The sequence below is a fragment of the Pseudopipra pipra genome, chromosome 9 (assembly GCF_036250125.1).
Source record: "Pseudopipra pipra isolate bDixPip1 chromosome 9, bDixPip1.hap1, whole genome shotgun sequence".
Classification (NCBI taxonomy): domain Eukaryota; kingdom Metazoa; phylum Chordata; class Aves; order Passeriformes; family Pipridae; genus Pseudopipra; species Pseudopipra pipra.
In genome coordinates this window covers 2918313-2936356 of record NC_087557.1, presented here as the reverse complement: position 1 = coordinate 2936356, position 18044 = coordinate 2918313, and the positions used below count along the sequence as shown (strand labels likewise).

At 40.2% G+C, this 18044-nt stretch overlaps 1 protein-coding gene across 3 annotated transcripts in view; it reads right to left on the bottom strand.

Moving 5' to 3' along the window:
- RABGAP1L (RAB GTPase activating protein 1 like) overlaps positions 1-18044 on the bottom strand; it is a 226667-nt gene that overhangs the window by 171445 nt on the left and 37178 nt on the right. For all 3 annotated transcript variants that reach the window (XM_064664123.1, XM_064664124.1, XM_064664122.1), the window contains 2 exons: positions 6265-6358; positions 1834-1984 (listed from right to left, as the gene is read on the bottom strand). In XM_064664123.1, the coding sequence (XP_064520193.1) occupies positions 1834-1984; positions 6265-6358 (245 nt within the window). The remainder of the gene's footprint in view (positions 1-1833; positions 1985-6264; positions 6359-18044) is intronic.

Below are 18044 nucleotides of genomic sequence, written 5' to 3'. Positions count from 1 at the left end.
TTTTTACCACATTTCCCTCCAAAGTTTAACGTGCATGTTACTATTAACACACATAAGGTAACACTACAACAAAGTTTTCAATAGTATATACCACTATTTAGTATACACTACTAAAATATATGTACTACTGCTCTGTCTGCTTAATTCACATTAGCAATACACCAACATGAAATTGAGGAGTTCTGCTCACAGTCATAAATATCAGGTAATAATTCATTATAAAAAATTAGCTGACCATTCTTTTCTGGAGCACCCCATATTAATTCTTCCCAAAGATGGGCCCTAACTTTGCTTTTGCACAGGCTCTCTCCTCTTCCTTCCTTTCCACGAATCCTCTCCTGCCAAAGGATAGGATCACCAGCAGTTTAGACACTCAGACTATAGAAGAAATTTGGTGATTTCAGGAGAAAAGCAACTTCAGAAAAAAAAAACTTGCTTGCATAAATGCTTCAGTTCAGAACAGGATTTAAATTTCCAATCTCTAACAGCATCATATTTCATATTAAATACTGTACAAAATACCTTCCAAAATACATGTCACTGCAAGATTTCTGTAGTGAAAAAGCCAACCGTAACAAGGTATTTTGAAGGCATGAGGCCCCAGCATCAAAATAAACCTCGCATTTTAGAAGTTTTCCACTCCCTCCTCCGCCGTAAAACAAACACCTTCCCCACTTTTGGAAAGCAGGAGCAAAATAATGGAGGTGGTTTTGATGCAACGTACAGCTGACAGATGTCCTGTGAATGGTTTCTAAGGAAAATAAAACCCAGCTACAATGTCAAAATGAAAAATTTACACTCTCAAAACATCCTTCCTTTTTGGGAAAAGGAAAAGAAGCCAGCAGGAGGACAACTCTCACTCTGGGGACGCTTCTAAACTTCCCAGAGTGGGTGGGTCAAATTAAAAGGACAAGTAGCAAAAAGCTACAACGTTATGAGAGGAAAGTTTTACTAACAACATCTACCCTGGAATTTCTGCGCGGACAGATGATTCATAACCTAGATAATGAATCTCTGAGCAACATTAAAATGATCCCCAGCCTTTCTGCCACTCCAAGCACTTTTGAGAGTGATGCTCTTCTCAAGAGTCACAACTGCTCTGCAGTGGCAGAGCTTCAGAGCCCCCAGTGCCGAGTTCACCTCTTGCCACTGCTCAGAGCTCATGAACACAGTGGTTCTCCCTCCTGCCATCCCAGCTCTGAGCAGACCAAACAGCTCTGCAGACAACTTTTTACAGTGTTTACTCACTGCACTGATGACATTAGGACACCGAACAACAATAGACTCCCAAAAGGATTCTCCTCTCAAATCACCCATACAGCAAGGGGACTGGTTTCCTGCTAGGTAAACATGTTTTTTAACATTCTTTTCTAAAATAAACAACAAAACAAGAAATACCTAACTTTGTGACATTTTGTTTGGCTTTCTTTGTGTTCTTTTTTTATTTAAAACCCATACATTAAAGGCATACAGAGAAAAAACTGTTGAAAAACCAAAGTGATGGATGTGAGCCTACAAAAAAGCCACAAGCAAACACCTGAACAACAAGCTGATGTTCTTATTATCATCACAGCAAGAGAACAGAAAGCTAAATGTCAAGCATTACTACAGATATAGGTCAGCAATTTCTATTGTTAATGCCATTCAGCAGGTACCCTCGGCAGGAGGTAAAGTCACCTCATCACAATTTCAGTTGCTCAAAACAAGTCCAACTGTTTCGCTCTCCTGCTGCTCCACCACTGAATAAAAACTGCTGCCCAGCAGAATTCAGTTGAACCAAAGGAAAGAAAAAAGAACAAAAGAAGGAAAAATCCCAAGTAATAAACCCCTTACCATTGTGATGAGCAATCTGTATTTGTCCAGCATTGCCTGGTTGTCATGGCATCCTGCCAGCAGCTGCCAGATCTCTGCCCTCAGTGCCTCTGGAACCCCACTCTTCACCAGGGTGGACAATCCGTTGGGTCTCACAACAAGGTTATTGTGCCTGAAACACAGAGGACCGTTTGCCTGTTAAACTTCAACCGCAGGAGTTGAAACGAGGATTAAAAACATTAACAGTTTTTAAACTTGCCAGCATTACTCTGAAAAGCAGAGTCAGCAACTGGCAACACAAACTTTCCTGCCAGTGGTTACACTAATTAGTATTTGTCAGATGGAAAGCAAAAATTCTGCAAGGATTGACGGTAAGAATCAGTGGCAAAATGTAGTGATATTCAAATTCTTTAGGTGAAAATGAACAATAGGCAACTGCAGAAATTGAACTCAACTGGCTAACAAAGAACATTATGAGTTGAAAGAGAAAACTGTGCCATCTGTGCAGACAATTCAATTCAAATATTTGTTCAACATATACGTTTTAGCTTAGGTTAAGAAAAAGAAATTAAAAATAACAAACGATACAGAGAAATAAATTTTGGAAAACAAATAGAAGCCAATTTTAAGAGCACTACTATGAAGTTCCAGTTCCACAATTCATGTCAAGAGTATATTTCAAGTCCCACAAAGCAGTAATACTTGCACTTGGTAAACCTTAGTATTCCAAATAAATTTGCCTGTTGGTCTGAGCTGGTCCTTCACTATTTAGTTGCACACACCCCAAGAAATGTAGGAATACAAAACTCAATGCACATGCACAATATTGTACAGCTTTCAGTCACAGACGTTTCAAACCCATTTTTGAGGTTAAGAGTGTTTGCTGATCTGGGTTGAAGCTCCCTTGGACTCAGGATGGCAATTTCCAGAGCACTGCAGCAGGAAAACTGCCCCAGTTGATTCCTTGCTCTTTCTACTGTACGAAGTGCTTTGCTCTCTCAGTGTTTTGACCATTGTTGTGTTTTCCAACTCTCCTGGTAGGAGAATAGTGAGAGTGGCTGTTCAGCCAAATGCCAGCAAGCTGTGTTTAATTAAATAACCTGCAATTTGACCCTGGATTTTCAGTAAATGTTTAGAGTACTCGTTCTATGAAACAGCTCATTAAGACCTTAACAGTTTACCACTGCTGTTTAAATTTCAAAGGTGTTCTAAACAAATCTCTTTTTCCTACACTTTGACAATGATATCCCCATTTTTCCAAATAACCTGAGAATTAAAGAGTGTGATTATGTAACATCCTTATTCTTTTAAACACAATAATTATTTTTAAATGCACACTGCAACACAAGTAATTTCAAACTTTATCACTCAGCCAAATTAAAACCCAAGTAGTGTCTTTCCTCTTTTTCAGCCCATTTTGCAGACAGTCACATGAGCCTAATGGTCTTGTGATGAGAAAAAGGTAAGAAAGAAAAAGCATTATTCACAAAAACATTAAAAGGACTAAGAACTTGGCATAAAGGACTTGAGTGGGTCCAGAGAAGGTCAAGAAAATGCTCCAAATCTGGAGCTCCTCTGCTGTGGAGACAGGCTGGGAGAGCTGGGGGAGTTCAGCCTGGAGAAGAGAAGGCTCCAGGGAGACCTCAGTGTGGCCTTTGAGTACCTTAAAGGGGCTCATAAAAAGGAGGGGAGAAACTTTGTATGGGCAGAGAGTGACAGGACACAGGGGAATGGCTTTAAACTGCCAGAGGGCAGGGTTAGATGGATATTAAAAAGAAATTCCTCCCTGTGAGGGTGAGGAGGCCCTGGCACAGGTTGCCCAGAGAAGCTGTGGCTGCCCCTGGATCCCTGGAAGTGTCCAAGGCCAGGTTGGACGGGGCTTGGAGCAACCTGGGCTAGTGGAAGGTGTCCCTGCCCGTGGCAGGAGGGAATGAGATGAGTTTTAAGGTTCCTTCCAACCCAAATCATTCTGTGATTCTATGACTAGACACACTAAGCAGTTACAGAATTATGAAATGCACATTCGGATACAAATAAATAACAAACATATTGGAAAGTTAAAGCTCAAGTTCTGGATTAGTTTGTGTATTATATGGATCTGGTCCTATGCTATGTGAGAAACACCAAAGAGCTCCTCTGAGGAGTGGGCAAGCTGATAAAATAAAATGAACAGCTAAAAAGGGACATTCCCACAGAAACAAAACAGGGACATTTTCAGCAGCACCAAGGAAACAATACAAATGGTTTATGGTAACAACTAAGAAAAGATGCACATTCCGTGCTGGAACACCATCCTGAACATATTCCCAGCTGCGAATTAAACAACCAGACTTTCCCGGCCCTGTCCTATATTTAGGCAGTCCTGTGGCAGAGGTAATACTTTAGCAACATGAGTCCCTGCCACACAGCACAACTCTTAAACTTCCACAGCCAACTTCCTGGCTTCTGAACGGCTCGTTGGGAAACAGCCTGAGCATCCCCAATCCTTGCTCAGAACAACAGAAATGGGCATAAAATAAAAGCTTGCCTTATTCTGGCCTTATCCTTTAGCATGTGGGAAAAATGGGTCGTTCATAGATGTAACATCTTTAATTTGCTACAAAGTGCTGCAGTTCTCTTGCACAGAACTCAAAGACACAATAAAATAAATAGATATACCACTACTTTCCAACTGTTAATTCTATTTTTTTGTAAATTATCTTATTTTTATTCCTGTTCATATACTTGAAGGAGACTCTTGGAGCAGTGTTTCTTCTGAGTCCAATAGGTTACAGTGACATTTTAAGAAAATGACAAGAAGCAATTAAAATGTAAGTTTTCACCTAAGAGACAAATAAAACAGTACCCCAAGCGCAAATGTTAATTTTTGTTTATTTACTTTTTTTACAAGTGCACAGATCTTCCACTAACATATGCTGCAGTTTTCAACACACTAGATTTGATTTCAATCTATTTTTAGTTTTCAAATAGTTAACATTTTTCATCTGTTACTCTTTCTTAGTTTTGTTCTTAAAATGTAACATAAGGCTGTTTAAGAATTCAAGTAGTTTAAAGACTTGAATTTCTCTCAGGAGGTAATATTGCTTGAGACACTACTAAAGATAAGTTTGCTACTGCTGGTCTTCAAGCTGTCTGGGATGTCCCATTTCTCACCCCTTTCTTAATTAATTTTAACTAAGGTGTTTCAGCTACTAAATGTGTAAGTTATGTTAGGAGTTCAAAACAGTTTACTCCAAGTATTAAATGTTTTGTCTCACTCATCAGAATACTTGAGTAACCACAGGGAATCATTGGTTACGTGAAACTTCAGAGAATGAGCTGGGGTGTTCCTTTACTTCAGCATGTTAAGCCACAGGAGCCCAGGGATTTCTCAACGGCAAAAGTTAAAACAAAAACAATCACCTGACAAATGAGTTAAAAAAAGGAATAAAACTAAAGGTAGCATCTTCCAGTGGAAACGCCATGGGGATGTCCCTTAGAAGAGGCTTTGGAAAGGTCTAAACAGCTTCAGTGCCCACCTCTGGATTTTTACAGATGATGTCTCATCCAGAAACTTTGCATGAGATCTCCATTACAGATGAAGTCAGCAGCAAGAAGTTGTGTTGCTCCAAAGCTACAAAGTGGTCAAATAAAGGGAGAATTTGCCCAAATAAATCCCTAAAGCACTTCTCAGCTCCCTGTTTGGAGTTAGGAAAAGGAAACTGCCAAATCCAGATTAAGGGCCTCTGATTATTTTTGTCTCCAGCAGCAGGAGCTATTACTTACAAAGGGAAAACCAAATAAGTGGTTCTGGCACTTGCTAATAGTCCAAGGTCTCTCAGAGGCAGCAAACACACAGACTTGTTCCTCTTTTGGCACAGCGTCTGCTGCTACTGAAGCACTTAATTAAACCACAGAAATAACACTGTTGAGAACATACTCTGGGCTTACAGATAGTCTTCGTTTTACTCACCAACAGAAGCAGTTTCAGTGAGGATTCACAGGTTTTCTAGAATTCTTTTTCAAATGCTTACATATAGCATGTTAAAAAAAATAAATAAAGAGAGATTGCTTCTAAACAAATGAAATGTACACCAGCTGGCACAAATGACTTAGACAGGACATACTGACTGCTCTGCCAGTCCTCTCCTGGCTCTGAGTTTCACGGGGGTTTAACTCCCAGCCCCAAGGACAGTGACCACAAAGTTTTGCCCGTGAAGTCCCACATCTGTGTGAGCACACACAGACACACTCAAACACCGAACTAAAACAGACTCTGGCAGATGCTGTGGGAGAGATTTGTCAAAGAACTGCAAGTTATTTAAACTAGGTTTAAAAAACACACGTCAATGTCTTTTGTATTTAAGTTTTTAAACTACGTAAGCTGAAGAATTTCACACCTCCTGCATACAGACTCATGAAACAAAGAAAAGGTTAATATTTAGAATCTAAATGTAAGGAATTAAGCATTACCATCTCCCCAGTAACTCTCCCCAGGAATACAAAATCTTCTCAGGACAATCCTTTGACACATCACCGGTGCCACTGGAGAGTTCATTATCACTCTCTGCAAAAACAAAAAAAGAAAAAACAAGAAAACAAAAGCATGCACATGTTCACCAAAAGCACAGACATTAGGTCTCAGACAACTTTTTTTTCTCATGTATCAGTTTTAAAACCACAAAAAATACTAGTGGAACCATAAAGAATTATTTAGCAGACTTTACAAAACAAGTGTATTAATGAAGTTATCATAAAGTTTAAAAGAACAGGACTAGGGAATAATTTGTAGCACTGTTACAGGAGAAAGAGCTGGGACCTGAAAAAGCATTATGCAAGGAAAGATTCAAGGCTGACACCTCTCCATTTAATGACATTTCACAATGTAGTGTTATCTGAAAGTCACATCCACCCACTTCAGACCTCCCATGAAGAGAAGTATCTCTTAAAGCGTAGCAGATAATGCTACTTGGTTACACCACATCCCTTTGGCTCTCCTGTGGTACCTGAGGTCATGAAGCCCCCTCAGAGCCCCAAAATCATTATTTTTACCTGAAATAAGTTCCTGGATGGGCAGAAAGAACAACAGTGTGACATTAAAGGTTGTAGTGCATGGAACAGACATGAATGCTTAAAATGAAACCTCATAATTATTAAGAATGAAACACTTAGGGAGGGATAGAGGCTATTACACGACTAACCCCAGAAGGGATAATGTGAGCCTGGGACAGTGTGCTCAAATAACCACCCAGTCCCAGAACTTATCCCACTTCCCAGTGTCTTGTGGGCCTGTGCAGCTGCCCACAGTTGGCTGGAGAGTCTAACCCTACAGGGCAGCTCCTCACATGATCGTGGGCTTGCTGTTACTTGGACTTTTTCCACTTTAATCTGAGTAAAATATTGCTAAAAGTTACACAAGTGCAATTTCAACACCACCACACGCTGATAGGGCTCCAGCTCTTGGAGTCTTTAGTGGGAAAAACAATCCAAAAAGAGACAGTAGCAGCCTCACAAAATCCCAGACTGGTTTGGGTTGGAAGGGATCTTAAAGCTCACCCAGTGCCACCCCCTGCCATGGGCAGGGACACCTTCCACTAGCCCAGGTTGCTCCAAGCCCCGTCCAACTTGGCCTTGGATACATCCAGGGCTGGGGGAGCCACAGTTCCCCTCAGAGGCTGCTGAAGCCATGGACAGTTTAGATGTCAGAGGGCTCCAAGGCTGCTCTTTCCTATGACCTAACCTGTCTCAAGAAGCTAAAATAAAACAAAAAAAAAAAAAAGAAAAACAAAAGCTACATCTGCTCACCATATCCCTCAGATACTCTCCTCATCACAGCTCTGCCACATCTGGGTGCTGACCTAATATCTTGCATTCCTCTGGTACATTAAACACTTCACCCCCAGCTTTATGCAGGCAACAGCAATAGTTCAGGTAGAGGAGGATCTTCAGTCCTTGTGCAATTATCCTGTTAACTCTTGTCATTCTCACTTCAATGACACATTTCTAATTTATGTTCTTAACAATTGTCTAATTTATGTTCTTAACAATTGACAATAACAATTGTCAATGTCATTAATAAAATATCATCAGTGCTTGAATTTGACAGCGAGCTGTGAGGACAAAGCATACACTGCATTTCAAGGACAATTAACAGCAAAAGCCCTGCCCTAAGAGAGAAGCACAGCAGAAATCCCTGTATTTTAAAATGAATATTACATTAGTGAAAGCCTTTAGCTTGGAACCTGCTTGTACAGCTTCACAGGACCCAAACTACAAGACCAACCTCCATTTAAGTACTTCCCCATTAGAATTAAATATAACCCCAACAAAATAACCAACCACCCACATCACAAATCTACAGAAAACTTGATTTTAACGTTTCCCAATCTTTTGCATGCATTCACTAGACCTAAAGATGGAAATATGAAGATCTAAATTTATCATTTTAATAAAATTTGGTATCACTATAAAAGTGACCAAAGGAATCAACTGTGTTCCAGGGAAAGAAACATATTTAAAGACTCAACTTTCCTTTAATTTTAAAATTACAAAAAAATAGTGTAAAGGCCAATCTCTTCACTTACCACCCAGGTTTAACAATAATTAAAAACACCTTTAAGTTAAAACAACTAAGTGCATTATATTTTCTTAATTCCCTCCTCTCCTGATTTGCCTAATTGGATCAAAGAGATAAATTATAAATGCAGCCCTTCTACTGGACATGGAAACCAGGAAAAAAAAAAAGTGATGAAACCTTCTCTGGATTGAGCACATTTGCCATTCAGAGATACAAGGTACTGATACATGTAAAGAATCCCAAGAAACCTGGCTCGCACCCAGAATTTGTCATAAACCACAACTTCAGAAAAGTTTAACACGTTCAAGGTAAAGGGTAAACAATTTGGCATAAACTTCTGAAAGAAGAGACAGGAATTTCCTTGGAGAGACTGCAGAACTACAGTACACCTTAACAGGAGTTACTGGCGAAAATACCACAAACAAACCCTGTAGTCTGGAACAAAATCTGATAAAGATGACTGAAGTCCCCCAGCGGGTCAGCATGTTTCAAAATGAAGGTGCACTGCTCCTTTGAGGAGCAGAGCACACTAGTTGTTGCTGGATCCAAACCTGAGCCTGCCAAGGAACACTGACATCAGACCAAAGCAACAAAGCCCCTGATTTCTCTCTGCACTGGTATTTGGGGCAGAATTCTTCGAAGTTCTTAAGGAGATCAGCGTTACACAGCACACACGCTCTGGTGCTTCAGCCAGAAAATACTTTCATCTGGAAGGCTTAGCAGTGTTTGCAATGTATTATTCAGTTATATGTCAGAAAATCACAGGCCTTAATTAGAAATGCCATATGCTCCCTCTCAAAAGACGCTAATGTCAAACTGAAAAATAGAACAGGGCGAAGGGGACAGAATAAACAGCTTCAAAAATCTCTACTTGGTTTCCACTCTAAGGACTATTTACATATTCTAACCTGTGAAAGCACTTAATATGAAATAAGGAAAAAAAAAGATGTCATGGGAGGGATAATTAAGTGTAGATGTTCTTCTCTGAGCACTTTGATATTTTTTTTTTCCACATTTCATAGCATCTATAAGCCAGCAGCATTAGCCAGAGCATGATTTAATCCACTCTCATATTGCTGGAAATGCCACAGATCCCTTCCTCTAAATGTCCTGGGTACTTCTCCCTTCCTCCTGTATTTGCCCTGACCTCTCAGAGCCATCAGCTGGGCAAAAAATGTGAGCAATAAAACAGGCCTCATCACAGCAAGAGGAGGATGGAAGATGTCTCCAGGGAACAAACCTGGGGGTTGTAAATATGTGTGCACACAAATTGCCTTTAAGAACACTCACAGGGAACAGCAAGCCTGGAAGGTTTTTGGTTTGCTTTGAATTGCAACGTGATTCACAAAATCCACAAAAATGTCACAGCTCATGAACCAATTCCCTGAATTCAGAGCCTCTTCAGAGCACTCCCACAGCAAGCATGGCTCTGCATGGCATCAGCATGGGATAACACCTTGGGCTGGAAAAGACCTCTGGAGATCAGACAGTCCGATCTCCTAATACAAGCTCTGGCTGGATCAAGTCACTCCGAGCCCAGAGTGGGAGGTATCCTGGCTTTGGCTGGAGTGGCATTCATTGCCCTCACAGTGGCTGCTCTGGGGCTGTGCTTTGGGTTTGAGCTGGAAACGGTGTTGATAACACTAGGATGTTTCAGCTGCTGCAGAGCAGTTGCTCACACAGAGTCAGGGCCTTTGCTGCTCCTCATCCTGCCCTGAGGGCTGAGGGTGCACAGGAAGGTATGAGGGGACATAGCCGGGACAGCTGATTCCAACTGGCACAAGGGATGTTCCAGACCACATGGCATCATGCTGAAAATGCAAAGCAGAGGAAAAAGGAGGAAGGGAGGACCTTTGGAGTGATGGGGTTTGTCTTCCAAAGTCCCTGTTAGACATGATGGAGCCCTGTTCTCCAGGAGATGGCTGAACACCTGCCTGCCCATGGGAAGTGGTGAGCAAACTCCTTGCTTTGCTTGCACACACAACTTTTGCTTTCCCTACTGGACTGTCTCAACCTCAGCCTATGAGTTTTGTCACTTTTACCCTTCTGACTCTCTCCTCCACGTCACCAAGGAAGGGAGAGCGAGCAGCTGTGCGGGGCTGAGCTGCCATCTGGGGTTAAACCACAACACCCAGGTAGTCTTGAACGCCTTCAAAGACGTGGTAAAATCTTGACTATGCTGATAGTTTAAATACAAACCAACCAACGCACCGAAAGTGTCCTTTTATCTAACCAGAATTTCCCAGTTCTACCTTGTGTCTGGTGCCTGTTGCCTCAGGCCTTATCAGGCACCTCTGAGAAGAGTCTGGCTCCATCTTCACTGAGTCCTCTGACATAGCAGCTGCAGAAAGGAGTAAGATTCTTCTCTGTGCATCTTCCTCTCTAGCCTGAACCAAACCCAGGTCCCTCAACCCCTCACTGTACACCATGTGCTCCAGAGCCCCGCCCTCTGGAGCACTGAGCACTCTCCTCGGTTTGCTGTTGTCCACAACTCTGCTGAGGGTTCACTCGGTCCTGTCACCCAGGTGACAGACACTTAACAGCACCAACCTGGTTCCAACACTGATCCCTCTCAGATACCACTGCTTGCTGGTTGCCAGCCAGACTTTGCACCATTAATTCATTCTTTCATTCCAGCAGTCCAGCCAACCTTTCAACCACATTATCTTCCACTTGTCCAGTCCCTATCTTGTTGCTGTAAGGATAAGGACACCATGGGACACTACTGGAGCCCTTGCTAAACCCAAGGTGTGCAGCACCCACTGCCTGCCCCTTGCCTGCAGCACTGGCCACCTTGTGACAAGGATTTGTCCTTCATAAATCTATGCTGGCTGCTCCCAGTGACACTGTTGGACATTCACGTGAAATGCTTTCAGGAGTATTTGCTCTATAACCAGTCCCATGGATTGAGGTTAGACTGAACCAGAACTTCCTTCTGGCCCTTTCTTCTTTTGGATACTTGCCAGTTGCATGACATGGATATGGAAACCTGCACAGATACCCCTTGGGTTGGCAGAGGACCCCTGGATGACAGATTTTGCATGTAGTCTGGTTTTTTAGTACATCTACAGACAAACCAACCTGTAAAAAGTGCTATCTCTCAAAAATCTGCAAGGACATTCAAGGACAGGCTAAAGAGTGAATCTAACTGAACAAAAGATTGGCGGTCTATGGATATACACAATTTTCTCAGTTCATTCCAAGGACTTCATTACTCTTACTCTACGGACTGTATTTCCCAGCTCAAGCTTAATTCTTTCTAACCTGCAATTTATGCCAATCACTTTTTTTCTCCTAAACAATTTTAGCACATCTCAATTTCAAAAAGATGATCTTAGCCTTTACTGCTTCTTTTCCAGAGTACTCTGCTTGTTTCCTCAAAGGACACATTCTCCAGACTTGCTCTCATTTCCCATTTTCTCCTCCAGCTGGTCCATATTTTTTTTCATGACGAGAGGTGTTCAAACAAATTACTGAGGCATCCAGTGTTCAAACCAGAAGAATTACACACACAATAACTGGTATAAGCAAATACCCTACAGGAAAAAAAAAAAAATCATACACACAGAAACACAAAATCTCTGCCTGTTCTTCCCCATCTCTTATTTTGTTGTGCAGGACATCAAAGAGGGAACACAGGGAACCCTCAGCGGGTAACACCAGTACTCAGAGCAGCACTGATAAGTTGGGCAAAGGCTGCAACAAATCACTGTGAGAAACCAGCTCAGAGCCAAGTCAGGCAGCACCCAAGTCCCTCTCTCTGATGAGGGATTAATAGACCCTTTTGAACAAAAGTAATCAACTTGGTTTATTGGCATTTGCCATTTGTGGCTTGAGGAAATGGATCCTGGTGAAGAACTCTTACCCATACCAACAAAAATTGAGGTATTAAATATGAATTTTTTAACCTTCCTGTTTTTACAGTGAAAGAGGGGGTTTTTGTTGTTTTTTAATGGGCCTTTTTTTGCATCATATTTTAAAAATTTGCCTTTAGACAATACTCCCCTCATCCATATTTTAGACCACAGAGCAGCTTTTCCAGTGGATTCAGTTCTCCATCAGGAAATCTTCTAGATCACCTGAAGCATGGCAATACCTTAGAAGTCAAACTTGTTTGTCAGCTCACAAAAAGGCAAATAAAAAACTACGAAGTTGTTTCAGAGAGTTCAAGCATAAAGGTAAATAAGTAAATAAGTAAAGTACCTCCTAAAATGAGTAGAAAAGCATGAATACAGCAGCTCAAAATGAACAGTTGGGATTTGAGCACTAATGGGAAGAAGAAAAAGGGATTTCTAATGAGTTTTAATTGAGAAGTTGTTACACGTGAAATAAAGAGTAGGTGGAACTGAAAAATAATACAGTTGGAGCAGCCTGAAGGAGAAGGAAATCAGGTCATGAAGATAGGTGGGAATAGAATGGGAATGCTTCAAATATGAACAGTTTGATTTTTATGTAGGAGAAGAACAAAAATGAAGGGGGAGCTGAAGTTGGCAGCACATTATCAGGGCACAAGATAGAGCATTACTGACATGAAATCTTTCCATACATACAAGAGAAAAGAGGATCGTGAGAGAGGCCACAAAAAAAAAAGTAAGTTTCCATTTATAAGGTAACAGGAAATTATAAAGCATGAACTATCATTTTGCCAGGAAGGACAGGAGTGAAACAAAGTTTAAGTCATGAAGGTATTAAATAAGGCAAATTTTCAGAGGTCCAACTTTTCAGTGCATTACTAAATATTTTGATGAACACATATGGATTTTTAAATGCCTTCCAAATAACAGATTTATGAAATTACAATCCTCAGTATATTTGCTAATTCAGAGGGAAGAAGAATAATTGGGAGCAGAAAAATACAGATTTTTGAATCTGAACAAAGACGACTTGCATTGAATTCTGCTCACAAGAACCTTCTGCTTATATGTTAGTTACATAATAAGTTGAAGAGAAATTAATTTGGCAGCCACTGAAGTGCACGTAAAGAGAACAAAAAGGAAAGATACAGAAATTCTTCACTAAAAGCAAACCAGTATTTTGATTCTTATTCCTTTTTATGAATGATAAGATACACATTTTTCACTCAATCATTCAAGCAAATGCTCATGCTGACAAATTTCAGCAATTTTGATTACCTTGCAAACAGGAGGCAAATTTAAATGCTTCTCTATGTAACCCAAAATCTGGATCCCAAACCCTGTATTTGATAAACACTGGAAGAAGGTAGGGTTGGATATCTCTGCCTTTCCCTCTCTGCATACAATAACGGTTTTCACAAATCTCCCAAAGGATCCACACTTGTACTTTGTAACCGTCCTGCCAGTTGTGTGCGGTGCTCAGCCAAAACAACTTTTCCTTATTATTACAACAAATTCTGCATTAAACTCCCATCTTATATCCTCATATATCTTTAAAAGTCTATCTTTGCTCTATGTCTTAAGAGTTTCAGCACAGGCCCTACATCACTGTCATATGAAACTAGAATCATTTTAAAATGTCCCAAAAATAAACCTGAACTGGCTATCCAAGCCTGAGTGCAGAGCTGATCCTCCCCTCGTGGAGTGCACACCCAAGTGAGCCCCTGTGACGTCCCTGAATTGGAGGTACAAATGCTTCAAGCTGAATAAAAAAAAAAAAAGTGGAGAAAAATGATCACTTCAGCTCGGTAGTTTTGCTCCCACACAGATGACAAAGCCAAGTAAATGCTGCAAACTGGAGGTATTTCTGTAAACACAAACATCTTCCACATGTACCATGCCGTCTGAGAGCTGACATCCTGCAGAACAGGCAAGAACATCAAATTTGAGGTGCTGTCACAATCCTAAGGCACTGCATTGGTAATTTATGAATTTGTAGATTAGTATTTACTCCCATCTTTGATATAATCCAATGGAAAAAAAATACCAACATTACAAACACATGAAAACTATATGTTGCCTGGCATTTACTACAAGTGCCAAGGCAGTATCCAACACACTTGGATTATAAAGCACTTAAGACTCACAAAATACCAGGAAGGTGACGATCAAAACTGAAAAGAGAAGGATCTCATTTTGAGGTTATTATTAGTAAAAAGTAAGGGGGAACTGCTGGTTGAAAAAAGTCTTTTTAATCACCTTTTATTTAAAGTGGTCAAATACTTTTTTTAATTACATGAAATGTGGCAGCTTGAGGCCAAACCATGGAGCTCATGACTGAAAACTGAGAGGACCCTCTAGCAATAGGAAGTTCAAATTCCTAACAAGGCAGCAAGATTGCAAGTCCTTTTTCAAATTACTTTTATACTGTCTATAGGCAGACAAGGAAAAGACAACCACTAATGAATAAAGCAGCCAAACCATTCAAGATAATCTGCAGTTTCTTCCAGACAAGATGCAAACACCAATTTACGCTCGTTTTGTGTTTCTTTTATGAAGTGACTTAAGTTATAAAAAACGAAAAAGCTTGAAATCCAAGGAAAAGATTTCACCTGTGTACCCAAGGAACTAAAAACTGCCTTTGTTTGAAAACAGTTTTTTCTGTCATTCAGCAAAACTAAACCAAAGGCATCAACAGATTTCCCTGGAACATTCATGGACTGCAGGCCAGAAATAAGAAATTGTGTTTTGCCCTGAACCTCCCAAAGTCAGCATGAGGAACCAATTTTATCAAGGTAAGAATCCCTACACACAGGTGTGTTCCCAGGGACACCTGTAGGAGTGTCGAGGGGACACTGGGGAGGAAGAGGGGGATAAACCCGCTCAGAACAAGCCACATTGACTTCCTGAGTGTGTTCCACTGCCTGGAATGGAAACGGAGTTAAAATTCCCCAATTTTCCTTTTCATTTACAATCCTGCCATTTCATTAAACACTTCTGCAACCCACAGAAGTGCTTCAAATTCAAAACATTTCAAACACTCGCCTTTTAACACAAAGGCCGTACTTGCATGAACAAATTTAAATACAACTGTAACTATCAACTTCCACCAGCTTTGAAAAATCAAGTCTTCTGCACTCAGTATTTTTTTTATATACTAAGGAAAGGATCACATTCTCCCCAGCAGCACAATAACAGCTGCAGAAGTCAACTGAGTGCATTTATTTTGCGATTTTTAATAACAGAAGTGAACTTTTAAGGTGTGAAAATAATCCAGTGCAAGAGAATGATCAGCAGAATCCATAAAATGACAGCAGGCTCATCAGGAATATTCATTTGGATGCCATTCTTAGGAGTGCCTGTATTTTAAAACCATCCTTTATGGAACTGGAGCAAAGGGTTCTTGTCTGGAGATGGCCACTGGCAATACAACCTCTTGAACTTAGGATTTGTGAAGTTTTAGTTCACTTTTATAGACATAGCAAAAAGACTCCAAGGCAGATCTAACTGATCTCGTTTAGGACCCACCAACTTTACTCTGTATTGGATTAATGTAATAAAAAGTTCCTGTGAAGTACATAAAGTTATTTTTAATTTGGATAAAAATGCAGAGTTGACTATTTCGACACCACTAATGTCACTCTTCTGACTCAGTCATCCCCATTTGTTCGTATCATAACCCCTATTTTATCACTAAATACTCTCTATTGACTCCTAAAGCATCACCTCCTCTACTCCTCTGCTTTCCTCAATCCTGAAAACAGCCTCTGCCACCCCCAGCCCTTGACACAGCATCCTGATTTAGTCTGGCTGATCATCTCGGATCACTGAGCATTGCCCACTCCTTCCCCACCACACACACCATCTCTGGGCAAGGCCAACACATCACACTCAGAGCTTTCTTCCAACTTTCACACTCCCCTGTTCTTTCCCGTCTGTTTTCAATGCCAAATCCCACCACCTCCATACTGAATTTCCATACCTCTTTGGGTCATTATTCTATTGTCTATCCATTTCTTATTGTTCTTAGAGAAGTTTTACCTTCTTAAGTTTGTTATTTCTTCTCTTGGTAAACAAACCACAAGCAGAACCAGTCCTGCATTCCTAGAGGTCACCTGGGAGTGTTCCAGAGGCACCCTTCAGGAGCCTCTTTTTGGTAGGCAAGTTATCTTTTCCCCAGACTACCTTTTACATGAATTACCTGTTTCAGGGTTAGGGTGAGTGCTTACTCTGCAGGCAACTTACAGATGGGAACATGAGCTCATAACCAGACACTCAGGACCACAGAAAACTTCAGCCAAAGTATCTTTAACTCAGTTACAATCAGCTCAAAGAATATTTTCTGGTTTTAAACAGAACTGGTCCTGCTTACAGTGATCCTTAACCTTCTAACATTATCCAGACTCCAGAAGAAACTCGAATGGAATTATTTAGTGATCTCCTGAAATGTTACATTATAGTTAAAAAAATAAATAATTCAAATATTAGAGCCAAAGGAAGGTCAAAACTTCACATATGGTCTGAGCAAGCATTGCTGCTAAAAGCAGTCAACCTATTCTTCCCTTTCCTCCCTTGGTTATTTATTCCTAGGACTACATCCTCCTTTCTGCTGGAAAGCTATTTTCCCCAATGCTGAGGGGCTCACAGGTGCAGCCAGGCAGTTCAGCCTGCCACAGAACATCACAATAAAATGCTCCCTGAGCTTTGCCTTTTTCAATATGCACAATCCACCCCATCCCTTCTGGGCTCTCACTTCTTAATGCTCCAAAAAGGAGAAAGAGGAGCTCAACTAACTGTGCTCTGCTCCTTGGTACAAGGTTCTACTCAAAATTAAATATTAATAGTGAACTTTGCTTATTAATAAGAGCTGATACTTATACCCACTTTATTTGAAACCTTTCCAGAAAGTGTAAGAATTTCCTCATTATATATTTTAATCTTTTTTAAATTATATTTGGAATTTAATAGAAAACTTCTTATCAAGGAGTGTACTTTACATTCCAGGTTTTGACAAGATATCATTAATATTAATTATATTTTAAAAATTATTACCTCCAAAGCAAGGAACCTTAAATGACTGGGTTGCCAGAAATATCTATTACAACATTAATAGTTAAAAACCAAAAAAGTGTGGTTGGCCTGAAAGATCTCTAAGTAGCAACCTCACAATCTTTGCAAAGGTCTTATTTTTTTATATAGCTGTTCATGTGAAAAAAATCAAGCTAAAATGAGAAAAAAAATTAAAAGCTAGGAATGGTATCTAGGGAGTATATGGTATCAGTTTTCTACTGTGGCTCCACATTGGAAAGGGACTAGGCCTAACACTAGTGTAGTGATTATTTTAAATCATTATTGGCAGGAATCATGTTTGGCCTTTCATTAAAACAAACAAACAAACAAGTATTTTAAAAATGCCCTCTTTTTTATGACCATCTTTATTCATATTCTCATGGCACAAGACATCTCAGCAAGCTCTGTGCACGCAGAGTACACAGGAATTGGGTACTAACACAAAGGAAAATGCAATTGCAGTGCTTCTGAAATCAATTAAGGAATATTCTGTGGGTATGGAGGATATATAGATAAGGAAAAAGCAAAAAAAAAAAATAAGGAGCAAAGTTAAAAAAAAACTATATGGCCAGGCTTAACGCTAAAGTAAAGAAAAAGCCTTCTTCCAAGGCTAAGATAAGACATTGTAAACTCAAGGGTTTTTTTTCCATCATCATAATTAGTACCCTGAAAAGAAAAAGAAAGGAAAAGAATGAAGAGATTTATTTAGAACAACTGCAAATGACTCATTGAACCTGCATATCCTCCAGGAT